Genomic DNA, 27,318 nt, shown 5'->3' with positions numbered 1-27,318 from the left:
GGTGAATCGGTGGGGTTTGGTTGGGGAGCTTCTGCGGATATGTGGTTGGGGGTCCGTGGGATCCGGGGGAGATCGGTGGGGTACGGGGTGGGGGTGGGTCTGTGAGGTCCGGGGGAGCTCTGCAAGCTTGGCGCTTGGGGTCTGTGCGGTTGGGGGGGGGTCGCTGTGATTGTGGGGAGCTCTGTGGGGGTATGGGGTGGTTGGGGCGGGGCTGTGGGGTAGGGCAGATGTGTGCAGGGTCGGTGAGCGTCTTCTGTGCTGTTCTGGGAGGGGTCTGTGCGGTTGCGGGGCCGCGGGTGGGGTTGGGGGTCTGTGGGGTTGCAGAGTGATTCTCAGTTTCTCTGCAGGCCTCCTGAGCACAGAAAGGCTCAGGGCAGGAGGAGCTTTTGCTGTGTGGCTGCAGGCTGAGAGCTGTGCAGAGCTTTTGTCAGCTGTGCTGGCAGGAAGCATGGTCAGAAGCAGACTGCTGTGCTGCAGCTGCTCTGCCTCTGGGGAAATGCTTGCTGGCAGGCAGCCAAATGAGGCTGAGCTGTTGAGTGTCTGCCTGTGGCTGAGGAACTGCATTGACTTGGACTGAAAGGTTTGGCTTGGGCTGGGGGCAGCCTGTTGTTGATGGTTTTGGTGGTGAGAAGTCCTGCAGCTTCCTTGGAGGAGCTTCAGCAGAAGACAAAGCAATTCCCTTGCTGCTCTTTGCTGTGCAATGAGCTGGGAAGGGAAGGAAATGATTGCTGCAAGTGAGCAAAGCAATTGCAGTGCTCTGCAAGTCTCAGCAGTGCTGTGTCCAGCAGGGCCAGGGCAGCGATTGTCCTCCTGTCCTGGGCCCTGGGGAGGCCACCCCTGGAATGCTGGGGTCAGTTGTGGGCCCCTGACTCCAAGAAGGACTTTGAGGGTCTGGAGCAGGTTCAGAGAAGGGCAAGAAAGGTGTGGAAGGGTCTGGAGAGCAGGGCTGAGAGGAGCAGGTGAGGGAGCTGTGGGTGTTTAGTGTGGAGAGGAGGCTGAGGGGAGACCTTCTTGTTCTCTAGGGCTGCCTGCAAGGAGGCTGCAGTGAGGTGGAGGTTGGGCTCTTGTGCCTAGTCTCAGGTGGCAGAAGGAGAGGAAGTGTCCTGAAATTGCGTCAGGGGAGGCTTAGGTTGGAGAGGAGGAGGAATGAGTTTGGTGCCAGAGTGGTCAGGGCCTGGCAGAGGCTGCCCAGGGAGGCAGTGGAGTGGCCATGGCTGGAGGTGTTGCAGCCAGGTGTGGCCATGGGGCCATGGTTTGGTGTCCCTGGTGGTGTTGGGGCTGGCAGTTGGCCTGAGTGCTGAGAGAGGTCTTTTGCAGGCCAGGCAATTGTGTGGCTGTGTGAGGAAGCTGCCCCAGAGCAAATGCATCTTAGGTGCTGGAGGTGCTGGGAAGAATGGGAAATGGGAGAGAGTCCTGTGGAGAGGGGAAAGGTTTGGGTTTTGCCTCTGGGCTCCTAGTCTGCCCTTGGAAGTGCCTGGGATTCTTGCAAGCAGTGCTGTCAGCTGGAGCCTTCTGGGGTCAGTTGGTGGTGTGCTGAGAGGGCCCAAGGGAGGTGAGGCTTGGGAAGAGAAGTGGTGAGCAGGAAGCTTGTTGGGTTGTGGGTGGCCAAGGGGTGTGGGTGTGGCTGAGAGGTGTGGAGTGCAGGAGAGCCTTCAAGGCCTTGTGGTGTTGCTGGAGCTGTGGGCTGAGGAAGTGGTGCTGCCAGGCAAGGGCTTGAAGGAGGTTGAAAGTCAAGTGGTGTGGATGGCTTGGTGTGGGGAAGTGTTTGGCTTCTTGTGGGCAAGTGAAGCTTTCCTTGTGCAGGAGGAGAGTGAGAGCCTGGGCTTTGCAATCCCTGGGGCCCTGGAGCCCTTCTGGAGTGGTTTTCTTCTGCAGAGCTTTGCAGCCCAGCTGCAGGTCTGCTGTTGCTGGAAGCTGTTGCTGGTTGTTTTGTGCAGCCTTGGGTGTTGGATCAGTGTCTTGGCTGAGTTTGGTCCTTCCTCTTGTGGCTAAGTTCAGCTCCCCTTGGTTTTGGCAGCTGAGCACAGCTTGAGCTTGGGGTCTGGGTCTGAGCTCAGGAGCTTGTTCCCTGAGCTCAGGGCTGCTTCTTGGGTTTGGGGGCTGGCTCTGGGCTCAGGGGATGGTTTTTAATCTCTGGGGCTGCCACTGAGCTTGGAGATTGGTTCTGGAGCTTGGGAAGAGGTTGTGACCTTAGTTGCTGGCGCTGAGCTTGGGAGCTGGCTTTGAACTTGGGAAGGGTTTCTGACCTTAATTGCTGGTTCTCAAGCTGAGGGGCTGGTGCTGAGCTTGGGGTCTGGTTGTTGAGCTTGGGAAGTGGTTCTGAGCTTAGTTCCTCACTCTGAGCCCAGGAGCTGAGTCTGCATGTTAGATTTGAGTGTGAACTTGGGGGCTGGCACTGAGCTTTGGGCTTGGTACTTGAGCTTGGGAAGTGGTTGTGATGTTCGCTGCTGGTTCTCGAGCTCAGGAGCTGGTGCTGGGCTCAGGGTCTGGCTCTGGGCTCGGGGGCTGCTTCTTGAGCTCAGGGGTCAGGCTCTGGGCTTGGGAACTGGTTCTAGGGCTTAGGGGATGGCTCTGAGGTGCAAGAGTTGAGCTGAAGTGGAACAGTGCCCTGCAGAGGCAAAAGCTTTTCCCTCCCAGTCAGCCATTGGAATCCTCTCCCCAGGGCAGTGGTGGATTCCCCTGCAGGGCAGAGTTGGAAGGCTCAGCTTGGCAGGGGGCTGGGCCAGCTCCTTTCCAGTCCAGTGTCAGCTGGCAAGGTTGGAGCAGCTGAGCCTTGGGGTCCCTTGCAGCCTGGCATTGTGTGGCAGCAGAGCTGTGCTGCTGGTTTTGAGGGCACTTGGAAAGCTTCTGGAGCATTTGTGCAGAGTGTGCAAGACATCCCTGAGCCTAGCAACTCCCTCAGCTCTCTTCAGAATGAACTCTGCAGAGCTGGAAGAGCTTTCCAGGAATTTGGCAGAGGTTTGGAGGAGTTTGGAAGGGATTTTGGTTCTCCTCCTCCTTGTCCTCTTCCTTGTCCTCCTCTGCCTCATCTTTTTCCTGCTCTCCCTGGAGGCTGCCCTTAGACTCCTAGAATCCTAGAGTGGTTTGGGTTGTCAGGGAGCTGCAAAGGTGCTGCAGTCCAAGCCCCTCTGCAGTCAGCAGGGACATCCTGCACTAGCTCAGGTTGCCCAGAGCCCTGTCCAGCCTCACCTTGAACCTCTCCAGGGCTAGGACCTCAAGCCCCTCCCTGGGCAACCTGTTGCAGTGTTCCATCAGCCTCCTGGTGCAGAACTTGTTCCTCACCTCCAGTCTCAATCTGCTCTGCTCTAGTTTGAAGCCATTGCCTCTGGTGCTGTCCCTGCAGGCTTTGCAAAGAGTCCCTCTGCAGCCTTCTTGTAGTCCCCTTCAGGTACCAGAAGGTCACTCTTAGGTCTCCCCAGAGCCTTCTCTTCTCCTCTCCAGGCTGAACACCCCCAGCTCCCTTAGCCTGTCCTGGTAGCAGAGCTGCTCCAAGCCCCTGATCATTTTTGTGTCCCTCCTCTGGACCCTCTCCATCAGATCCCTGTCCTTCCTGTGCTGAGGGCTCCAGAGCTGGCTGCAGTGCTGCAGGTGAAGTCTCAGCAGAGCAGAGCCAAGTGCCAGGATGGTCTCTGTCCATCTCTGGCCCTGCTGCTTTTGGTGCAGCCCAGGCTGCCCTTGGCCTTGTGGGCTGCAGGCTCCCCCTGTCTGTTCCTGTCCAGCTTCTTGTCCAGCAGCCCCCCCTAGTCCTTTTCTGCAGGGCTGCTTCCTATCCCCTCCTCCCCCAGCCTGTCCTGATTGTGAGGATTGTGCCAGGCCAGGGGCAGGACCCTGCCCTTGCTCTTGTTGAAGCTCAGGAGGTTGCCCTGGGCCCCCTCTGCAGCTTGTCCCCTTGAGCTCCTCCAACTTGTTCTGCAGGGTATTGCCTTAGGTTTAAGGAGCCAGAGGCTCTCTTTGAACCTTGCCAAAGGAGTTGATGACACTTTGTGGTGTCCCTCTGGACTCTGCTGTCCCTTCTGGAGGTCTCTACTTTCTGGTTTAAGACATCCCAGTGCTTTCCACCCACAACAGGGATTCTCCTCCATGCTCTCATGCAGCGGTTTCTGTTGGGCCCTGCTGGCTCTGTAGATCAGCCCTGGGGACTTGCTGTGGCCCTGTGAACTCTGAGAGGGCAGCAAGTGAGTGGAGATGGAGCAATGGATGGAGAGATGGAGGGTGAAGGCTGCAGGGCGTGGGAGGGCTTAGTTCAGCAGCTGTGTGACTCTGCCTGGCTCCTACCTCCAATGGTGCTGGCAGCAGCTGACCCCAGAAGCTCAAAGCCCCAAACCCTGCCTGGCTCAGGACAGTCCCCTGACCCCTCCTGACATCCAGCACAGCCCAAGCAGGCACTCAGGGCTCCTAGCCACACAGCCCAGCCATCCCCCATGGCAGGAGTCACCTGAGGTCTCACTCCCTCTCTGTCCCACTTGCTCTCATCAGTTGCTGCCTGAGGTGTCTGCAGGGTCCCTCCCCAGCCCTCATCTGTAACCCCCCCTTGGCTTGGTGCTGTTCTTTCAGCCCTCCAGCTGATCCCAGCCTTTAGTCTCAGGCCCCTTCCATTCTTGTGCTGCTGCTTCCAGCCCAGTTGCTTAGATGCTTCCTCAGCCACAGCATTTCCCACTCCACCCTTCCAGCTGCAGTGGCAGTGGAGGTGGGGGACACAGGGCCATGGGAGAGCCAAGGCAGCAGGGACATAGGCTGGGACTGAGAGAGGGACCTGGGTGTGCTCAGGCAGGAATTAGGCCTTGTGCCCCCAAAAGGGGAGAGAGGATCTAGGGCCCAGGTGGCAAATGTGTGTGCAGGGAATGGCAGAATCTGGCAGCATTGGAGGAGGTGAAAGGAGTGAATTGTGCTGCAGCTCTGCCTGTGTCAGCTGGGAGATGACCAGCAGCCCATGGGCACTGTGCCCTCCCATCCAACCTCATTTTCTCTTGGGGATGTGGAGTGGCAGCTCCAGGGAACTGCAAAGAGCAAGCTGAGAGAAATGGTCAGGGAGAGAAGGAAGCCAAACCCTTTCCAGTGAGTCTCTTTGGGCTGCAGTTGTGTGAAGGGTGCTGGAGGTGTGAGGTTTGGGCAGGAGCCAGAGACTCCTGCAGCATCCCAGTGAGGGCTGAAGAGGTTTAGCAAGAAGCTGACCAAGTCCCTTCCCCCTTTGCTGCATCTGCAGAGATCATGAAGCTCCCTTTGTGTGTGTCCTGAGGGCTGCTGTGATCTTCTGTTGGGGAGTGGGCAGCAGAGAGGCGTGTACAGGGCAGAGCTGAGCACAGAGTGTGTGGGGTGGCGACAGGGCCAGGGAGGAGAGCTGGGACCAGAGCAAGATCTGCTGTCAAAGGCAGGTGCAGGCAGCAGAGCCCTGGGCAGGCAGTGGGAGGAAGCTTTAGGCAAGGGCTGGGAGAGGCTGTGTAGAGGCAGCTGTGTTGTGGTGCTGGCCTGCAGCTGTGTGCTGGGGGCTGTGTGCTGGGCAAGGAGCTGAGTCTGTACTTGTTGAGGCCTCCCATCTTGATCAGCCCTGGCTGTGTGCTGTGGCTGTGCTGCTGGGCTTGGGAGCTGCCCCCAGCAAGGCTGAGCTGTGCTGCCTGGTCCTGGGCAGTGCTGAGCCATCCCTTGCAGGTCAGTGCTGAGCCATCCCTTGTAGGTCAGTGCTCTCCTCTGAGCCCTTTGCTTCTCTCTTGCAGGAGCTGTGTCCTCTCTCCATCATCCCTGCCCCTCTGTGGGGGGGAAGAGCAGTTTGCAGATTTGTCCCTGGGAGCAGCCTAACAGGTAAGGAACCCAGAGCAGGGCAACAGCAGGATCCTAGGCCCCCAGGGCAGCTCCCAATCTCCTCCACCTCCTCCTGTCCAGCATATTTCAGCTCTCTATAGGAGCTCTGAGGCACATCAGGTGTTGTGGGTGTTGAGGAATGCTCCAGGCTGCTGGGGGTGAGTTGTGAGCAGGAGGTGATGTTTGGGGGTTGGGATCTGGAGGGTGGTGGGAGAAGGTCGGAGGTGGTTTGGTGTTCTTTGTTCAGTGCTGCTACCTCCATTGTCTGAGCCAGGGGAGATTAAAGGACAGGGCCTGGGCCAGGATCCCCCCTGCCAATGTCACGAGGCTCAAGGAGAGTGGGACAAGACCACTTGTAAGTCCCAGGGTACCTCAGGGCACTGATCACAGGAACCTGGGGTCTCAGCACAGGTATTGGAGGTCTGTGCCCACACTGTGGCAGAAACTGAAGGTTTGAGGTCCCCTCTGCATTCCTTTCTCCAGCTGGGTGTGGGGAAGTGTTGGGAGTCAGGGAGTGTCATGACCCAGGCAGGATCTGAGGGTTTGAGGTCCTGGGCTCAGGTGCTTCCATCTTCCTTATTGCAGAGCTGTGACCCCTCCTTCCCACAGTATGGCCTCACAGAAGGACCCAGACAAGAGCTGGGAGGAGAAGCAGCACCCAGAGATCAAGTTGGAGAAGCCAATGTGCAGTCCCAAGGGAGAGGAGGATGGGGAGGAAAAAGAGGACAAGATGGAGGATGATGCTGAGAATGACAACTATGAAGAGGAGGATGATGATGATGATGATGAAGGTGACCAGGATGAGGGGGAGGAATGTATGGAGGAGGATGAAGCCAGAGCAGGTCCCTCAGTGTCACCCAAAGAGCTGAATCAGTGCCTTGAGTGTGGGCAGAGCTTCCCAGGTAGCTCAGAGCTAGTGAAGCACCACTGCCCACAACCTGGCTCCCAGCCCTTCGTTTGTGGTGACTGTGGCAAGAGGTTCCGCTGGAACTCTGAGCTCATCAAGCACCGCCGCACCCACACTGGAGAGAAACCTTTCACATGTGCTGACTGCGGCCAGAGGTTCACCCAGCGCGGCAATCTCACCCGGCACCGCCGCACCCACACTGGAGAGAAACCATCTGTGTCGACTGTGGTCAGCGCTTCACCCAGCGCGAGCATCTCACCCAACACCGCCACACCCACACTGGAGCGAAACCGTTCACCTGTGCTGACTGTGGGCAGAGCTTCACCCAGCGCTCTAATCTCACCCAGCACTGCCGCTCCCACACGGGAGAGCGACCCTTCTCCTGTGACAGCTGTGGCAAGCGGTTCAGGCTGATCTCTCATCTTAGGCAACACCACCTCACCCACACCAGTGAGAAGGCCTTCAGCTGCAGGGACTGCGGCAAGAGCTTCAAACACAGCTCCACTCTCACCATCCATCGCCGCATCCACACTGGAGAGCATCTGTTCCCCTGTGCTGACTGCGGCAAGACGTTCACCAGGAGTACTCCATACATCCAGCACCAACTCATCCACAGCGGTGAGAAGCCGTACAGCTGTGTTGACTGTGGCAAGAGCTTCACCCAGGCTGCAGGCCTCATAGATCACCGTCGCATGCACATTGGCGATAAGTCTTTCAGCTGTGCTGAGTGTGGCCAGGCCTTCAGACACAGGAGCACTCTCACTGAGCACCACCGCACCCACACTGGTGTGAAACCTTTCACCTGTGCTGCCTGTGGGAAGAGCTTCAGACGGAGCCAAAGTCTCACTCGGCACCGCCGAACCCACACTGGTGAGATGCCCTTCACTTGTGGCGCCTGAGGTAAGAGCTTCACCCAGAAGCGATCCCTCAGCAATCACCGCTGCACCCAAAACTGAGAGCAGCCTGCACTGGAGGGGAGGCATAAATCCACCTAAAATCTGTTGGGTAATCGTGACCCATCTTTGAGGGCCTTTCCAGCATCAAAATCATCTCTTTTTCCTTTGCAGTTCTCAGGGACTGGGGACACCAGCAGCAACCAACACCTCCTGCCCTTCCTAACACCAATTATTGCTAATGAGAACAATTACAGTGCTCAGTTGGCACAGCTGGAGCTCCCAGTGGAGCTCAGCAGGGCTTTGCCAGAGTCTATCTGGTTCTTCCCCAGGGTCTGTCTGGCTTTTCCCCAATGCTTTGTGTCTCCCTGGGGTAAGAAATCCTCTCTGTATATTCACCAATCATGTCAATAAAACCCAAAAGTTACCCAAATCCTGTCTGTTTGCTTTTATTTCAGATATCCCTGCCTCAATGCCTGAATTTTGGGGGCATTTGCTCCCAATGGATGGGGTGGAGCTGTGTGCCTAGTTCAGGGAGGGGAAAATGAGGCTCTCAGAAAAGTCTTGAGGGACATCTCAGAGACATTCTGCAGGGGCTTTCAGGTGATCTTAGGTGTTTGGGATTTGGATGGTCCTAGGAGTGACTTTTGGAATCTTTGGAAGGTGTAGGGGCAAGCTGATGGAGATCTTTGGAAGAACTCAGAAAGCTTCTGTTGGCTTTCCACTCTGGGGCTGGAACAGGTTGAAGAGCTGAGAAGAGGTTAAGCTGCCTGTGCCCCCCAAAACAGAAGGGAGGGAAAAATAACACACACCTGAATCAAAAAACCCTCTGGGTTGAGGTAAGGACTTGAGATAAGATCAAAAGAGTTGAATCCAAAGGAGATCCCATAATGCACACTGACCTGAGGCTGTTTGCAGAAAGAAGCACAGCAGTGAGCAGCAGTAGCCAGGAGTTAAACCCCTTCAGCCCTCCCCCTCAGCAAAGAGCCAGCACCTGATAGCCAGAACCCAACAGCAGCAACCAGAACAGGAAGCCTCCCATGTTGCCAACTGAACTTCAAGCCCTGTAGTACTTTGCTCCAGCCAGCACTGTCCCTGTGAAGGTGGCATGAGGCAGGATGGTGTGGAGTAATGGCAGCAAATTTCCAGCTTAACCTTTGATATTCCCAAGCCCTCATTCTGTGCCACCTGCACCATGCCCAGCAGCAATCAGCAGCACACCTCAGGCACTGTCCATTCTCACTCCACAGGAGGTTGCTTTGCAGTACCCAGAGGGCTGCTCACTGCAGGTGCTCTGCAGCTCCACTCTGTTCCAGCAGAGTCTGGATCAGTCCATGCCCAGTCCAAATGCTGCAAATACTGGGGCTGTGTTTCCACCTCTGGGGCAGTCTGAGTCCAGTGACTCCTTCCATGCCTCCAAGTGAAAGCAAACTGTGGCTTGCATCCCAGTACTCAGCTTCCAACACATCCAGGTGTGGGGATCCTCCTGTCACACCAGAAACACAGATGGGTTCCACCCCTTGTGGTTTGATGGTGTCAGAGCACTCTGGGCACCTGTATCTACTAAAGCTTTATCCTCTCATGGGTTCAACTTGCCAGGCCACTGGTTCTGTGTGGTCCAGCAAGCCAGTTTGTCTCTCCCTTCCATCTGGTTGGAGGCAGAGCCCTTCTACTTCTGCCTGGGGTCCCTTGCATCATGCAAAGATGCTTTGGGAGTCCCTTCAGGAGGACCAGAAGCCCTTTCAGCTTCCCTGTTCTTCTTAGGCCATTTCCCACTGGAAACTGAGGCAGCATCTCTGGGAGGACAATTCCCTTGTAAGTCACAGACTCCTGCAGCCAGGACTGGATTGGGTTTTCCTTTCCACTTCCTCATGTCCTCCCCATGGTCATACAAGTAAAGCACAGTGTGTGCTGTGGTGTGTGCCTCCCAGATTCTCTCCCTTGGACAGGGGAGCAGCTGCTCCTCATGGCTAGAAACACAGGACTGTACAGGTGGGGAATAAAAGCTTCTTCTGGAGCTGATGGAACTCCTGGGACAGTTCCTTCACAGCTGAAACACAGGCCTGGACAGAGGAGCAGAGATTTCCTTTGCCTTGCTGGGGCCTGCTGCTTGTTTCATCCACTGTTTGTCCTTGGCCATCTTCCAAAGCCAGAGATATGAACCAAGCCAGCAGCCCAGGCTCTTTCTCTTGTTCCCATGGGGACCCTGATCCCCCCTGCTCCTTTGCAGGATCCGCTTCTTTCCTTGTAAGCTTCTTTTTCCCTACAGGAGTGTTGCAGATGTGCCCTCAGGAATGAGCAGCAAGGATATCAATGAATAGATATATTGGTAGTCTATTGATATGCAAACTATGCAGCAGGGGATTTAGTTTCCATTCACAGGCAGCAGTATTGGGTTGGTGGAACCACCTCTGCAGAACGTTTGTGCCTGGGCACTTCAGAGGAACCAAATGAGTTCTAGAATTTAGAGTTGAAACTGATTGGAGAAGCAGTGGGGGAGGGGTTGGTCGGTGACCGGCAAACCCTCAACCCAGGACAGTTTCAGCACTCCCTGAACCCAAATTCTATAAAGCAAAGGTTTGGCTTCCTCACGAGCTGAGAACCTCATGAAATCTTTCCTTGGTGATGTGTTTAGAGTCCTGACAGTGCGGCACGGCTGTGCCCTCATGAGGAACTAGAGAACGGCACCGACCGCGTGGCTGTGCCGCGGGGTTGCTGCTTCTCCCAGAGCACAAAGGTCCTGGAGCCTCCCAGGGGAAGCTTCAGAGGCTTTTGCCGCTGGCTCCACGAAGCGCAGCACCTGGCAAAGGTTCCCCGCTCTGGGGGCTGTAGCGCTTCAGGACCGGTGGTGCACAGGGGCTGCCATGGTTTCCTCCCGTGGCGATGGCTCATGCGGCACTTGACCCCACGCTCCACGGCACTGCCCCCAGCCGGGCAACAGTGGCAATGTGCAGCGAGGCCTTCTGGAGCTGCTTCAAGTCCTGTGCACGAGCACCAGCGTGGGGGGCACTTGTTTACCAAACAACTCCTATTTACCATTTGCCCCAAAGAATACTGCTCCAGTCAGCACCCACTGCTAACACAATAATTAACCAATCAACTGATACTTTGCCAAATGAGCATAAGCACACGCTGTAAACAGGGCAAACAAACATGTAGCCTGGGCCTTGTTTGCCACAGGGGTGAGAACATGCCCAGGCAGATTGTTGACCTGGACTCAGTGGTGCCAAGGTGTCCCCCCCCCACTGACTCCAGAAGGGGGGGGGAACAAAGGGAGTTTGAGTCACACACACAGAAGCATGTTCTGGTAATATTTGGGGCACAATCCTGGTCATAAGCACCATTCACTATGAGGGGCAGCTGATCCTGGCACAGGCTGCTTCTCTGACACAGCTGCCATGCCTGTGGCACTGTCTGTAGGTCCAGAGACCTTCTCTTGCCCCTGAGCCCTCTGCACAGAGATGAGAATGCATCGAGTAGCATGGGCCAGGCCCAAGCACATTGCAGTGATTTCTGTCTCTCAGGAACTCCCAGGCTGACAACAGACTTTCCCCAAGCCTTTCCCCAGCTGGGGAGGATTTTGCACTTGCTCAGAGCTGAAATTCCAAAGCACCAGAGGTGACCACCAGTCTAAGAATTTGCCCCTTCCCTCCCCCACCCCCTGCCACTCCTCAGCATCCAGCATCTGGGCAGATCTCACAGTGGTTTCCTTGGGAGTGTCCTGGATGAAACCAGAGCAAGCTGCCCAGCAGTAGACAGCACAGCTCTGAGCCATTGCCCTAAGCTAACACTCAGCACCATCAACAGCACAAACAGGACTGCAGCTCATCAGATCCCCCAAAGCAAATCCATCAACATATTGAACACACCACAGGAAAGAAAACTTCTGTCAAACTCTGTTGACAAGCCTCAAACCTTAATTCAATCCTCTTATCTCTTTGTTAGCTCAATCCTTTTCTCTCCTGCCAAAATCTGTCCTCATTAAGGCAGCTGCTTTCCTGCCCCACGTTGGGCTCCAGAAAAGGAATGTACTGGGTTCAGCTGAACCCGCAGCTTAACCTCTCTGCCTCTCCCAACACAGAACTGAGGGGAAAAGAACACCACACAAAACCTCTTTGTGTTGATACAGAAACAAATGAGAGAAGAGTTTCCTGAGCAAATCAGATCATCAGAATACAAAAGTACAGTGACCTCAGCCTGTGTGCAGAAAAGGCACAGTGGAAAGCAGCAGCAAGCAGCAGCAAGCAAGGCAAAAGCCCAAAGCAGGGAGCTGCTCCCCTACCCCTCCCTGTCCCACTGCCATCCCAGAGGAGCAGCCAACACCAAAAAAATCCCAGAACCCAGAAGCAGCAACTGGAACAGGGAGCCTCCCATGTTGCAACCTGAACTTCAAGCCCCATCATCCTTTGCTCCAGCCAACGCTTTCATTTCTGAGGCTGGCATGGCTGCAGCATGGTCTGGATAACAGCAGCAGAGTCAACTCAACCCATGACAATCAGGAGCCCCTCCAAGTGAAATGGAAAGAGCCTCTCAGCTTCTGTGAACAACTTACACTGCTTTGAAGGCAGCTGGACTTGCCAAATGGATGCATTAGCTGAGAGCCCAGAAGAGCCCAAGGGGGCAGTGGAAGGTGACTTCAGAAGGATCCTTGAAGATGAAGCTCAAACAGACTTCATGATTTGTAGCTGGAGCCTTGGTATTTCCTAGTGGGATCTCCTTTGTATATTCAGAGCCCTGTGAAAATTCACAGGGTCACAGGTGACAGGATGTTAGGGGTTGAGAGGGACCTCTGGAGATCTCTGAGTCCCCCTACCAGAACAGAACCATTGCAGGTCTCACAGGAACACATCCAGACAGGGCTGGCAAGTCTCCAGAGAAGGAGGCTCCACAATCTCTCTGGGCAGCCTGTTCCAGGGCTCTGTCACCCTCACAGTAAAGAAGTTCCTCCTGTTGAAGTGGAACTTCCTGTGCTGCAGTTCCCATCCATTGCATTTGTCCTGTCCCAGGGCACAAGTGAGCAGAGGCTGTCCCTGCCTCTTGCTTCCTCACCCCCAGCCCTCAGATATTGATAAACTTTGATCAGATGCCCTCTCAGCCTTCTCCTCTCCAGATTAAACAGCCCCAGGTTTCTCAGCCTCTCCTCATCAGGCAGTGCTTCAGTCCCTTCAGCATCCTCACAGCCTCTGCAGCAGATCCCTGTCCCTCTGGAACTGGGGAGCCTAGAACTGGATGCAATATTCCAGGTGGGGCCTCCCCAGGGCATAGTAGAGGGGGAGGAGAACCTCCCTGGATCTGCTGGCCACACTCTTCCAAATGCACCCCAGCATCCCATTGGCCTTCTTGGTCCCCCAGGCACATTGCTGTCCCATGCAGAACTTGCTGTCCACCAGAACTCCCAGGCCCTCCATGGGGCTGCTCTCTAACTATTTGTTCCCTTGAGTGCTGTAGGGTTCACATTGCTCAGGACATTGTAAGGTGCAGATCACCCCTAGTGAATCTGAGGCTCCCCACAAATTGCCACTGGGTTCCTTTTAATCACATGGATCCTGTCCCAGCAGGCACTAGTGCAGGAGAAGGAACACCAGGCTGGAGAGAAGGAGAAAGGGAACTGAAAATCTCATCACCTGAATCTAGAAAGAAAGCCCTTGGTAGCAAATGTCCATTCTGGATTGATACAGAACACAACACAGAGAGCTGATGAGAGCAACTGCTGGGGGTGCCCTGAGAGCCCTAAGGAAGGGCTGGAGGGGGGAGGGCATTCACTGGAATTCCAATACCTGATAATACCTCTTGGACATACTGAGAATCACAGAATTGTCAGGGTTGGAAAAGACCTCAAGGATCATCCAGTTCAAACCCCTTGCCTTTGGCAGGGACACCTCACACCAGAGCAGGTTGCTCACAGCCACATCCTGCCTGGCCTTAAAATCCTCCAGGGATGAGACTTCTACCAGCTCCCTGGGCAACCTGTGCCAGTGTCTCTCCACCCTCATGGGGAAGAATTTCTTCCTAACATCCAATCTGAATCTCCCCACTTCTAGTTTTGCTCCATCCCCCCCAGTCCTATCCCTACACAGCACCCTAAGAAGTCCCTCCCCAGCTTTCTTGTAGCCTCCTTCAGATACTGGAAGGCCACAAGAAGGACTCCTTGGAGCCTTCTCTTCTCCAGACTGAACAGACCCAATTCTCTCAGTCTGTCCTCATAGCAGAGCAGCTCCAGCCCTTTGCTCACCCTGGGGGCCCTTCTCTGGACACCTTCTAGCACCTCCAAATCCTTCTTGTAATAGATGCTCCAGAACTGCACACAGAGCTCCAGGTGTGATCTGACCAGGGTAGAGCAGAGTGGGAGAATCACCTCCCTGGCCCTGCTGGCCACACTTCTCTTGCTGCAGCCCAGGATACAATTGGCTCTCTGGGCTGCAAGTGCACACTGGTGGCTCCTGTTAAGCTTGTGGATGAACACTTCCCTTAAGGATAATCCAGAATTAGAAGCACAGGATGGGGATGGAAGAGGCTCCTGATCCAAAAAAGAGAGATTCCAAATGTGTCCAGAGATGCAACCTAACTGATTGGCAAACATTGACTGCCAGAAGTCAAGGCACCTCTGTGGGAAAAACACTCAGGCTGTGCATCCATCCAGGCTGTCACCATCCCATAATAAGGAACAAACACACAGGGTGGGCAGCACCAGGAGGAAAGGGAAAGTCTTGGAGATGTGGCAGTAAAGGCAGGAAAAGATTACCCCTCAGCTGGTCAGGAATCTGTGCCCCTGGGGCAGTGCTCCCAAATACAACTGTGGCTGATCAGTGAGAGACTCCAAGTTGGGTCCAAGGAGATGTGAAATGGCACAAATGAAACAATGCTGCAGAGGAAAGGGCCTCTGCTTGGCACAGCTTTGCCTGATGGTTTCTGCCTTGCTCAGGAGAAAGTGAAGCAGAATTGGCCATGGTGAAGATCTCTGCTCTCCCAGTCCTCTGGAATAGGACTGCAGGTGCAGGATCAGCTTCCCAGGGAGGAGTGAAACAGGTTGCAGAAATAGCTGCTCAGGAGGGAATGGCTCCAGGCATGGTCTTTGCCTCAGAAGGAGGAGTGGGCACAGCACTGAACACAAGCTGTTGTGTTTCCATGGATCAGAGAGGAAGGACATCCACAGACATGGGTGAGAGAGGGGAACAAAGCAGGATTGTGCAGGAAGGAGGAGCCAGCACAAGTTCTGCACCATGAGGGTAGTGGAACACTGGAACAGGTTGCCCAGGGAGGGGGTTGTGGTCCCATCTCTGGAGAGATTCAAGGTGAGGCTTGACAGGGCTCTGGGCAACCTGATCTAGTTGAGGATGTCCCTGGGAAGGTTGGACAAGATAACCTTTGGAGGTCCCTTCCAGCCCAGCCCATTCTATGATCAGTGAGATAAGGGAACCAAGAAGATTCTGCATGAGGTGCAAAAGGAAGACACCACCTGGGGCTTCTCAGAGCTCTGGGCCTGGCTATGGTTGTGGATTCCTGCCTTGGGCTTCAGACTCAGGAAGTTGGTTGGAACAATAACCCTGAGCTTGGTCAGCTTTGTTTGCATGGCTGTTATAGTGCAGGGCATGTGTGAGTGCTGGTCTGCTTGAGGGAGCAGAACAGGGGACAGCAAGGACCTCTCTGGGAAGAGCTGGGGCAAATGTTGCCTTCAAGAGCAGGCCCTAAGCCTCTGTCTTCTCCTAAGCTCCCATTTCAAGGACCAGGCCTAAGGCCTGTCTGCATTTCATAGAGCAATACTGAGCAAGACTTTACAGAGGTTCTTTTCCCTATTCCAAATACCCTGGGATGGAACAAACCCTGCACACAGGGAAGAAGGCCAACTGCAGATGGGTTGTGGCAGGAGAAAAGTGACCACCCAGGCACAGGAATTGTCCTCCCCCAGACTCAACACTGCTGTGGCCACATCTGGATTCCTGGTATCTAGGTGCAGAGTTCAGAAGTCCGAAGGGGAAGCCAGGAACTGGGGAGGCTGCAGAGGAGATTTTCCAGGATGGAGATTGACATCTCTGTGGAGAGGCTGAGGGACCTGGGCTGCTTCAGCCTGCTGAATGGAGGCTCAGGGCACTGCCATAGCAGTGTGCACATGGCTGAAGGGTGGTTTCAGAGAGGATGGAGCTCTTCTGGGGAGTGGGAAGAGACCAAAACCTTCAGAAAGTGCAGTTTGGAAGGTTCAGAGTGGAGATGAGGCCAAAGAAATGTCCCTCCAAGGGCACAGCTGCTATGCATGAGGCCATCCAGAGGTGTCAGGAAACAGCAGGGAGAGCTGAGACAGCTCAGGGAAGGGATGGAAATGGCAGGGGGAAAGCTGGGTGAGGAAGCAAGATTGGTGTCAGCAGCCTGAAGGGAAAGAGCTGCAGGCATGGGACAGTGTAGGAGAGGCTGCAGTAGGGATGGCCAAGGGCTCTGGCAAGGCTGAGAGGCTCAACAGGACCAAGTTCTTTGTCCCCTTGGCTCTGGCAGTTGCCTCTGCCACCAAGACCTGTGAGAAGAAACTTGGCTTTGAGGCTTTGAGGTGGTTCTATTGCAAGGGCAGTGGCCAGGGCTTGGCCTTTCTGCTTCCTAGACCAAAGGCAAGTTTTTCTGCCCTGCACTTTGCCTTTGTCTCCCTGCAATCCTGGCCTCTAACAAGCTGCTCTAACGAGTCCCTGGGGAGCCTTTGGCAGTAACAAGCCTCAGTGAGGCCAATCAGTGCTTCAAGGTACTTTGGAGTTTTCTTCTGACTTGGACTTCTTGAGAGGCTTCTTGGCAGTAGCTTGGCAGAGTCTCCTGGCAGTACCTAAGGATGATGTAATCAGCCCCAAATACTCCATGGGGCTCATTAAATACTGCTGAACCTCTAATTATTGCCAAGTTTTCTGCAGCTAATTGGAGAGGTTTTTATTGCACAAAGCATCTGATAAAAAGTATTTTTAAAGGTACATTTCATTCCTTTTCAGCAGGAGTTGTCTCTTTGCAAGCAAACCACAGCAAAACCTGACAAGGTCCTACCCTGCTCACTGCTCATCCTCACTCCCCACTGCTACCAGCAGAACCCTGAGCCACAGGTGAGGGACAGGATCTACCTTGTCAGGGGCTGAGGGTCAGGGCTTGGCCCTTTGGATCAATGAAACCCCTCCAGGTTTCCTCAGCAGCAGAGCCACCTTTAGGTGCTTGTCCTGACCTGTCAGCACTGTCTCACTTCTCTGCTCTTACCAGACCCTGAGGTCATTTTCCCTGTAGTGTCCCCAAGTGGAACCTATTAACACTATAAGAAACTTCAGAGTTTGACTCTAACTTTGACTTCTGCAGAGGTTTCATCAGCTTCCTCTCCGTCCCTGAGGTGTACCTGGCACCAAAGCCACCAGAGGGCTCCTTTAAATGCCCTGTGCTGATCATCTGCTGCTAAGCTGGGCCAGGCTCCTGGGCTGCATGGAGATCTGGCCAGGAGCAGCTCCTCTGCACAGCACAGCAGGACTGAGGGCACTGCCAGGGCATCTCAGAGAGATCTGGAAAGCAGAGAGAGCTTCAAGGCAGCCAGGACTGGGAGGATGCTGCGAGCTCACTAGAGAAGAAGTCATTGCAGTTGATGACAGGGTGAGTCTGAGGTGATCTTGAGCCTTTCCTGAGAGTGACAGCTTCAGGCAGGAGAGGGATGGGCTGGGGATGAGGGGAAGATGCCAAAAAGCCCTTGTGGAGGCTGTGTTCAGGCTGCTCTCTCAGTGCTTCTCTGCAGATGCCTCTGGGTTCTGTCTGCTGGGCAATGACTCTTTAGAACATCTCATCTCCAGGATCCCTGACTGCTCTGCCCATCCTGCTGGGCTTGGAGCTGCTCCCAGGAAGGCCCAGATCTCCCATAGTGTACTGGACAGTGCTGAGCCTTTCCTTGGGGGTCAGCACTCTGCTCCCAGAGTCCTTTGATTCTCTTCAGGAGCGGCTGTGTCCTACTCTGTCTCTCACATCTGTACCTCTGGGCTGGGACAGAGAAGAGTTCACAGAACTGTCCTTTGAAGCAGTGCTGCCCTGCTCTCCTCAGAGCACAGAGAGCTGGGGGGAAGTCCTAAAGGCTAATTTGGGCATAAAATCTGCCAGGCAGCACAGGGAAAAGTGCAGGGCAGAGGGAACAGCCTGATGGGCACTGTAGCTCCAGTGTAGCAGAGCCAAGATGAGCCCTTGGCAGTACATGGACTGAGCTCCTGCTCCTCACAGCAGCCTCAGCCAGAACATAGCAGACAGCAAATCATTTTCAGCTGTGGGATTGCTGTGCCCCCTGCAGTGCTTCTTCTCAGAGGAGTCTGTCATCAAGTTTTGCTCTCTTTTCTTTCTTAGACATTCCCACAGGCAGCAGATGGCCAACAGCAGCTCCATCACCCACTTCCTCCTCCTGCCCTTCCCAGGCACAAGGCAGCTGCAGCTCCTGCACTTCTGCCTCTTCCTGGCCATCTACCTGGCTGCCCTGCTGGGCAATGGCCTCATCATCACCACCATAGCCTGGGACCACCACCTCCACACCCCCATGTACTTCTTCCTCCTCAACCTCTCCTTCCTTGACCTGGGTTCCATCTCTACCACAGTCCCCAAATCCATGGCCAATTCCCTGAGGGACACCAGGGACATCTCTTACACAGGATGTGTTCTCCAGGTCTTCTTTTATGTATTCCTAATTGGTACAGAGTATTTTCTCCTCACCACCATGTCCTATGATCGCTATGTTGCCATCTGCAGACCCCTGCACTATGAGACCCTCCTGGGCAGCAGAGTTTGTCTCCACCTGGCAGCAGCTGTCTGGGGCTGTGGGGCTCTCTATGCTCTGCTGCACACAGCCAACACATTTTCCCTGCCTCTCTGCCAGGGCAATGCTGTGGAGCAGTTCTTTTGTGAAATCCCCCAGATCCTCAAGCTCTCCTGCTCCACATCCTACCTCAGGGAACTTTGGGTAATAGTGCTCAGTGCCTGTTTATTCTTTGTCTGTTTTGTGTTCATTGTGGTGTCCTATGTGCAGATCTGCAGGGCAGTGCTGAGGATCCCCTCTCAGCAGGGATATCACAAAGCCTTTGCCACCTGCCTCCCTCACCTGGCTGTGGTATCCCTGTTTGTCAGCACTGTAATCCTTGCACACCTGAAGCCCTCTTCTATCTCATCCCCATCCCTGGATCTGGTGCTTGCAGTACTGTACGCAGTGTTGCCTCCAGCAGTGAACCCTCTCATCTACAGCCTGAGGAACCAGGAGCTCAAGGATGCCCTGAGGAAAATGACCACCGGATGCTTTCAGAAGCAATAAACTCTTTGTCTTCTCCTGGAGAGCAGTTCTGATGTCACTCACAGTCTGGTTTCTCTCTTTTTGGCTACTGCTGGTGCTGTTACCCTTGTGAGTATGTTGTTTCCCTGCCAGAGTCATTCTTCAGACCATTTCTGATTCAGTGCTGGCCTGTCTGCTGTGACCCAGAGACGGCAGATAGAAGCAGCTGTGCTCCCTGGGTGTGCAACATGCAAGGAAAAATTCTTCCCATCTACAAGTTCATAACAGAGACAGAGGAGTCTTGTAAAACTTTATTTGAATAAAGGGAGAGTCCACAGAACAATTCCCTGTGGGGTCTCTCTCATTGCTGAAGGCACAGCTCCCCTTTCATCCTACATTTCTGGGCACAAGCCTCCCTCTCCTTTTCCCCACTGGCTCAGGTACTCAGGACTTAGTCTTTCCCAAAACCCCTGCTACATGTCCCCCTTCACATGAACCCTCCCTGCTTCATACATCCTATGCTCATTTAAATTAGGTTCTCCACTTCTCTGGGTGCAGAATTTAATATTCAGCAGTCTGTTAAGCCTGTGCTCTGGCCTAAAAGTTCAGCAGTTCAGGCTGTGTTCAGTGTCTGCTATCTTCAGACAGACCCCTACTGATTTACAGCAAGGTTCAAGGGAAGGGACTCAGCAGAGGCCCCTTTGTGATTTACATACACATAAAGAAGGGGAACTGTCTGGTTCCTCCCTTTCTCTTCCAACTCCGTCTTAGCCAATTCTTCCTTTGTAAAGACACTACCTCCTTTTAATCCCATCAATCCCTCCTCTCCTTGCTTTAATAATTGTCTTCACAATATTCATTCATCATTAACTTAATCCTTTCCTCTTGGCTCATTTCTGATGTTGGTCTTATTTGCAGATACATCATACTGCTCTTTTTTATAGCCTTTTCTGGCTCACTTGATATGGCTACAACCTGCACCTGCCTGACTGCAGGATGAATAAGCCATACAAACCAGGGTATCAGACATGGTAGAAAGATTAGAGCTGCTGTTGCACAAAGAGAGAAGAATGACACTCGTTTGACCCATGGCCCACCAGGCAACCAAGACAATTTGTCCCATTCCAGTCCTTCCCAGGTTTGCACTGGCCCATGAGCTGTTTTCCTGCTGTTGGTGGCTATATTTTATTGCTGCCTCCCCACTGTCCTCAGTCTTTAGGCACCAATCAGATGGATTAAACTTTCCACATCCACCTCCTTCCTCAGCTAATAGACAGACTGGAGAGTCCATTCTGGTGCATTGCCTCTCGCACCTAAGTTTGGTGTTTGGCTAATAGCACAAAGTACTACTACAAAGTAAAAGTACAAAATAAAAAAATAACAATAATAGCAATAATAGCAATAATAGCAATAATAGCAATAATAATAATAATAATAATAATAATAATAATAATAATAATAATAATAATAATAATAAATCAAATTGTGAAAAAGAAAGAAAAATATTTAATATAAAAACAATTTAACATAATAATAATTTTAAAAAACCAAAACAAACAAAAAACCATAAGGATTACTAACAAAAAATAACTATTAACAAAAAACATAAGGATTATTAGAAAAAAATTTACAAAAATTTAAAATTAAAAATAAGAATAAAATATTAAATACAAAAAAGTTTAAAAAGAAAATAAAAAAGGCAAAAACTAAAATAAAAACAATTAAAAAAATTAAATTTAATGAAAAACTTAATTAAAAAATTATATTATAAAATAACATAAAAAATTAATTAATATAAGATTACATTATGTTCAATAAAATTCAAGAAAAACTAAAAGCTATAAAAAAATCAATAAATAAAAAAAGATTTAAAAGAAAAATAAAATTATCTAAAAAATTATTAAAAATTATAGACCAAAAAATACATATAACAACAAAAGAAAAATATTTAAAAGGCATATTAAAAACATTAATTACATTAAAAATTAGAATTTAAAAATTAAATTTATAATAGTTAACATTTTAAAAATTAAAAATTAATTAAAATATTAAAAAATAAAATAAAAATAAAAATTATGTAAAAAATATTTTTAAAGGTAAAAAATAATAAAAGCAAAACAAAATAAAATTAAAAAAATTAAAAATAGATTAAATAAAAAATTAATATATTTTTTAAATTTATAAATTTTTAAAAATTGAAAACAAGTGTACAAAAAATAATTAAAATATTTTTTAAAAAATAATATAAGATCAAAAAATAATAAATTTTAAAAATTGGATTAAAAATTAAAATTAAGAAAAATACTTTAAAAAATAAAATTCTTAAAATAAAAATTAAAATTAAAAATAATATTTAAAAAATAAAAATAATAACATTCAAAAAGAAAAAAAACTTTAAAAATATTTTTAGAATAAACCAAACCAGGTTGGAAGAGACCTTCAAGATCATCGTGTCCAACCCATCAACCAATCCAACCCACCCAAACAGCTAACCCATGGCACCAAGCACCCCAGCAAGTCTCCTCCTGAACACCTCCAGTGATGGTGACTCCACCACCTCCCTGGGCAGCCCATTCCAATGGGCAATCACTCTCTCTGTATAGAACTTCTTCCTAACATCCAACCTGAACCTCTCCTGGCGCAGCCTGAGAATGTGTCCTCTTGTTCTGGTACTGGCTGCCTGGGAGAAGAGACCATCATCCGCCTGTCTACAACCTCCCTTCAGGTAGTTGTAGAGAGTGATAAGGTCAACCTTGAGCCTCCTCTTCTCCAGGCTAAGCAACCCCAGCTCCCTCAGCCTCTCCTCACAGGGCTGTGTTCCAAACCCCTCAGCAACTTTGTTGCTCTTCTCTGGACTCGTTCCAGCAAGTCAACCTCCTTCCTAAACTGAGGGGCCCAGAACTGGACACAGTACTCGAGATGTGGCCTAACCAGTGCAGTGTACAGGGGCAGAATGACCTCCCTGCTCCTGCTGGCCACACTGTTCCTGATGCAGGCCAGGATGCCATTGGCCCTCTTGGCTGCCTGGGCACACTGCAGGCTCATGTTCAGCCTGCCATCGACCAGTACTCCCAGGTCCCTCTCTGCCTGGCTGCTCTCCAGCCACTCTGACCCAAGCCTGTAGCTCTGCATGGGGTTGTTGTGGCCAATGTGCAGAACTCGGCACTTGGATGTGTTAAATCTCATGCCGTTGGATTCTGCCCATATGCCCAGCTTGTCGAGGTCCCTCTGCAGAGCCTTTCTACCCTCCAGCAGATCAACTACTGCCCCCAGCTTGGTGTCATCAGCAAATTTACCGATGATGGACTCAATGCCCTCATCCAGATCATCAATAAAGATGTTAAATAGCACAGGGCCCAGCACTGATCCTTGGGGCACATCACTAGTGACTGGCTGCCAGCTGGCTGTGGCACCATTCACCACCACTCTCTGGGCTCGGCCATCCAGCCAGTTCCTAACCCAATGCAGAGTGCTCCCATCCAAGCCATGGGCTGACAGCTTGGCCAGCAGTTTGCTATGGGGGACAGTGTCAAAGGCCTTGCTGAGGTCCAGGTAGACTACATCAACAGGCCTCCCCACATCCACCAGGCGGGTCACCTGATCATAGAAGGAGATCAGGTTGGTCAGGCAGGACCTGCCCTTCCTAAATCCATGCTGGCTAGGCCTGATCCCTTGGCCATCCTGTAAGTGTTGTGTTATTGAACTCAGGATGACCTGTTCCATGATCTTGCCTGGCACTGAGGTCAGGCTGACAGGCCTGTAATTCCCTGGCTCATCCAACCGGCCCTTCTTATGGATGGGCACCACGTTGGCCAGCTTCCAGTCCTCTGGGACCTCGCCAGTGAGCCAGGACTGCTGGAAAATTATGGAGAGTGGCTTGGCCAGCTCATCTGCCAGCTCTCTCAGCACCCTAGGATGAATCCCATCTGGTCCCATGGACTTGTGGGGATCCAAGCTGCTAAGGAGAGTTCCAACTACCGCCTCATGGAACATAGGGAAACTGTGCAGCTCCCTGGCTCCTTCTGCCAGCTCTGCAGGCCAGCTGTCAGGAAGACGTTCTGCCCTTCTAGTAAAAATTGAGGCAAAGAAGGTGTTAAGTATCTCTGCCTTTTCCTCATCCTTGGTTACAATGTTCCCCTCCGTATCCACCAAGGAGTGGAGGTTGTCCTTCCCCTTCCTCTTACTATTAATGTATTTATAGAAGGACTTTTTGTTGTCCTTCACAGTAGAGGCCAGTTTAAGCTCCAAGTGTGCTTTTGCCTCCCTAATTCTCTTCCTACAAGACCTAGCAACATCCTTAAACATTCTGTGGGTTGCCTCCCCTCACTTCCAAAGGTGATACACCCTCTTTTTTTCCCTCAGTTCCATTAAAAGTTCATGAACCATCCAGGCTGGCCGTCTGCCCCGGTGGCTCATCTTCTGGCACATTGGCACAGCCTGTCCCTGAGCCTTCAACAATTCTTCATTGAAGTAGGTCCAGCTCTCCTGGACCCCTTTGTTTTTAAGGGCTTTATCCCAAGGAACCCTCTGAATTAGTTCCTTGAGTAACCCAAAGTCTGCCCTCCGGAAGTCCAGAGTGGAGGTCTTCTTGCCGCCCCTCTTGGCTTGACCAAAAACCGAGAATTCAATTATCTCATGGTCACTGGACCCCAAACACCCTCCAACCACCACATCGCCCACCAGTCCTTCCCTGTTGGTGAAGAGGAGGTCAAGCATAGCCTTGTTGTTCTGCCCCAGTGCAGACCTTGCCTGCCTTGGCCTTGTGAAACTTCAGGAGGCCTTTGATGGCCAAATCCACTCACGTGTCGAGGTCCCTGTGGACTGGAATCCCAGCATGACAGCATTTAAGGTTAGAGGGCCAGTGCCTCAAACAAGTTAACAGTGTGTGGATTGCAGGACACTACAGGCATGGAATGAAAACTGTTCCATGGAGTTGCCACCCAAGGGGCTAAATACCACAGGAACCTCAGCAATACCATCAGAAGGTACAACCCCAGAAGTGCAAGGCCAGGAGGGTCAGAGGTTCTCTGTGGAGTGTATTACAACAGTAACAGAGAAGATCTTGAGTGAAGCAAAGGATGTGGTCAGTGCTGGCTGGGATACCCTGTGAGAAAGCTCTGCACTTGCTGGGAATGAGTGCTGTGATCAGGGAGAGTCCAAGAGCTTTCCCTAATTGGAAGCTATGAAGTGCAAGGGAGGACAGCAGCAGTCAGGCTGGAAGGGACTTCAGGAGGTGCCTCAACCAACCTCCAGCTCCAACCAGCATCACAGCAGATTCCTCAGGGTTTGAGCCAAACATGTAGTGGTCACTTGCTGGGGCAGAGCTCCTGCAAATTCTCAGGAGAACAGCTTCCAGGGGTTGATTATCCTCATGTTGGAAAACTTTCTCTCTCTGTGTAGCCTGAACCTCCTCAGCTTCAGACCATTATCTATTGTCCAAGTGCCCTGAACAATGGACAAGAGCCTGACACATTCTTCCCAGGATCAGAGCCTTGCTGCTGATCATTCCTCCCAAGATCTTCCTTTTTCCAGGCTGGACAAGCCCAGCAACCTCTGTTGGGACTCTGCCTCTTTACCTCTACACACAGGAACTGCCCTGCAGTATCAGAGAAAGCTTTCAGGAAGGTGCTCAGAGAAACAAACCTTGAAAGGTGCTTCATTGTGTTGAAAACACAGGGAACAGTGTTCCTCATGTCTACAGTTTCTGGGTTACATCAGACAGACCAGTGCTGAATCAGAAATGGACTGCAGAAAAACATTGGACTCTGAGTAGGTGCAGTCTGTAATGGGAGGGGGGTTGGGGTGTGAAGGCATGAGGAGACCTCCTGTTCTGGTGGCAGTGCTGCTCTGGAGCACAGCTCTGTCCCACAAGCAGCCCTGGCCTGTCCCTGCCTGCAGTCCCAGCACTGCCACACAGCAGCACAATGCCCAAGCTGCCAGGACACTCAGGCCTTGCCCCAGCACAGAGGCTCAGCAGTAGAGGCAGGAAGGGAAGAAAGAGCAGGTGAGGACAGCCCAAGCTCTGGGTCTCCCTGGCACTGCTGCTGTGCTGAGACTCTGCCTCACCACCTCTGCACACAGGCACTGCCCTGCAGCTCCACAGAAGCCTTGGAGGAAGGAAACAAGAGAAATAACTCTCTGCAGGGTCCTTTATTATGCTCAGCACACACAGGGAGCACAGCTCCTGATGTCTGCAGCCTCTGGGTCACAGCAGACAGGACAATACTGAAGCAGAAATGGTCTGAGGAAAGACATTTGTGTGGGAACAACATTCTCACAAGGGGAACAGCCCCAGCAGCAGCCAGAACTCGAGAAACCAGGCTGGGCCTGCATTGAGTGACATCAGAACTGCTCTGCAGGAGAAGACAAAGAGTTTATTGCTTCTGAAAGCATCCAGTGATCAGTTGGCTCAGGGCAGCCTTGAGCTCCTGGTTCCTCAGGCTGTAGATGAGAGGGTTCACTGCTGGAGGCACCACTGAGTACAGAGCTGACACCACCAGGTCCAGGGATGGGGAGGAGATGGAGGAGGGCTTCAGGTTTGCAAAGAAGCCAGTGCTGAGAAAGAGGGAGACCACAGCCAGGTGAGGGAGGCAGGTGGCAAAGGCTTTGTGGCGTCCCTGCTGAGAGGGGATCCTCAGCACTGCCCTGAAGATCTGCACATAGGACACCACAATGAACACAAAACAGACAAAGAATAAACAGACACTGGCCACAATAAGCCAAAGTTCCCTGAGGTAGGATGTGGAGCAGGAGAGCTTGAGGATCTGGGGGATTTCACAGAAGAACTGCTCCACAGCATTGCCCTGGCAGAGAGGCAGGGAAAATGTATTGGCTGTGTGCAGCAGAGAATACAGAATCCCACAGGCCCAGACAGCTGCTGCCAGGTGGACACAAACTCTGCTGCCCAGGAGGGTCTCATAGTGCAGGGGTCTGCAGATGGCAACGTAGCGATCGTAGGACATGGTGGTGAGGAGAGAAAATTCTGTTGAAATGAAAAAGGCAAACAGAAAGACCTGGAGAACACATCCTGCATAGGAGATGTCCCTGGACTCCCTCAGGGTATTGGCCATGAACTTGGGAACAGTGGTGGAGATGGTACCTAAGTCAAGAAGAGATAGGTTGAAGAGGAAGAAGTACATGGGGGTGTGGAGGTGGTGGTCCCAGGCTACGGTGGTGATGATGAGGCCATTGCCCAGCAGGGCAGCCAGGTAGATGGCCAGGAAGAGGCAGAAGTGCAGGAGCTGTAGCTGCCTTGTGCCTGAGAATGGCAGGAGGAGGAAGTGGGTGATGGAGCTGCTGTTGGCCATCTGCTGCCTCGGGGCATGGAGACCTGTCCAAGGAGGGAAAGACAGTGACAAGTTAGGGCACACTTCTCTTAGCCTCATTGTAACCCCTGTCCCTGAGCTGCATGAGGAATGGATCAGCTCAGTCCCATCACTACCAACCCATGGCAGAGTTCATCACAGCTTCAAATGCAGCAGAGACCCAGAATTGCCATGAAGATTCCTCTGGTGTCAGAAAAGGAAGTGGTGAACAGCCCAAACCCAGGGAATGAGAGTCCCATGGAGAGGTGGAGAAACAGGGAGCAGGCCTGCAGTGCTGCAGAGGCAGTGAAGGGAAGAGAAAAGGCAGAGGGGCTGAGAGTGAAGCCTTCTCCTTACCCAGCTCTGCTCACTGCTGCTCACAGGATGGAACTGAAGGCCTTTGGTCCTCCTTCTGTGTGCACACTTCAGGAGCCTTCAGCTGAGCATCAGCTGCCAAGATGGAGATGCCTCCAGGAGCTACAGCTGCAGTGTCCTGCACCCACAGCCTCACAGTGTCAGTGACTGCAGTGACTTCTCCTCCAGAAAGCTCTCAGTCACCCTCCCAGTGCTGGACTGCTTGAAGCTCTCTCTGCCTTCCTCATGTCCCTGAGATCCTCTGGCAGTGTCCTCAGCCCTGCTGTGCTGTGCAGAGGAGCATCTCCGGGCCAGAGCTGTCTCTCTGCAGCTCTGCCTGCTTGCCAGCAACACCTTCCAGCCGAGGAGCCTGGCTTGGCTCAGCACAAAAGGACCACCCCAGGTATTTTAAAGGAGCCCTCTGGTGGCTTTGCTGTCAATTCCATGAACTTCAGAGACTGAGAAGCTGATGCAACCTCTCCAGAAGTCAAAATCATCTTCAAACTCTGAAGCTTCTTCTGCTTTTAATAGGTCCCAGTGCAGCATACTGGGAAAGGGTCCCCAGGCTCTGGTTAGAGCAGGACAGAGTGGATGCAAGGGAAGCATCACTGGAGGCACTGAAGCATCTCCAGGCTGTGGTGAGAGCAGAGAACTGAGGCAGTGCTGACAGGTCAGGACAAGCAGCTAAAGGTAGCTCTGCTGTTGAGTAAACCTGGAGGGGTTTCATTGATCCAAAGGGCCAAGCCCTGACCTGCAGCCCCTGGCAAGGCACATCCTGTCCCTCACCTATGGCTCTGGGCTCTGCTGGGTGCAGTGGGGAGTGAG

At 52.3% G+C, this 27,318-nt stretch overlaps 3 protein-coding genes across 3 annotated transcripts in view; 1 reads left to right on the top strand and 2 right to left on the bottom strand.

The window, feature by feature from the left end:
* LOC137456512 (zinc finger protein 850-like) overlaps nt 1-27,318 on the bottom strand; it is a 231,161-nt gene that overhangs the window by 67,998 nt on the left and 135,845 nt on the right.
* On the top strand, nt 17,945-18,877 carry LOC137456470 (olfactory receptor 14A16-like). The gene has a single exon (XM_068167937.1). The coding sequence runs from the start codon at nt 17,945-17,947 to the stop codon at nt 18,875-18,877; it is 933 nt and encodes a 310-aa protein (XP_068024038.1).
* Nucleotides 25,228-26,169, bottom strand: LOC137456480 (olfactory receptor 14A16-like; the record flags this gene model as incomplete). Its single annotated transcript, XM_068167946.1, has 1 exon — nt 25,228-26,169. A coding segment is annotated over exon 1 (915 nt), but the record flags the coding sequence as incomplete, so codon positions are not given.

Source organism: Melanerpes formicivorus, unplaced genomic scaffold, assembly GCF_026170545.1.
Source record: "Melanerpes formicivorus ecotype bairdi unplaced genomic scaffold, bMelFor1.0.p_v2 SCAF_126, whole genome shotgun sequence".
NCBI lineage: Eukaryota > Metazoa > Chordata > Aves > Piciformes > Picidae > Melanerpes > Melanerpes formicivorus.
This window is presented reverse-complemented; position numbering and strand designations above follow the sequence as displayed.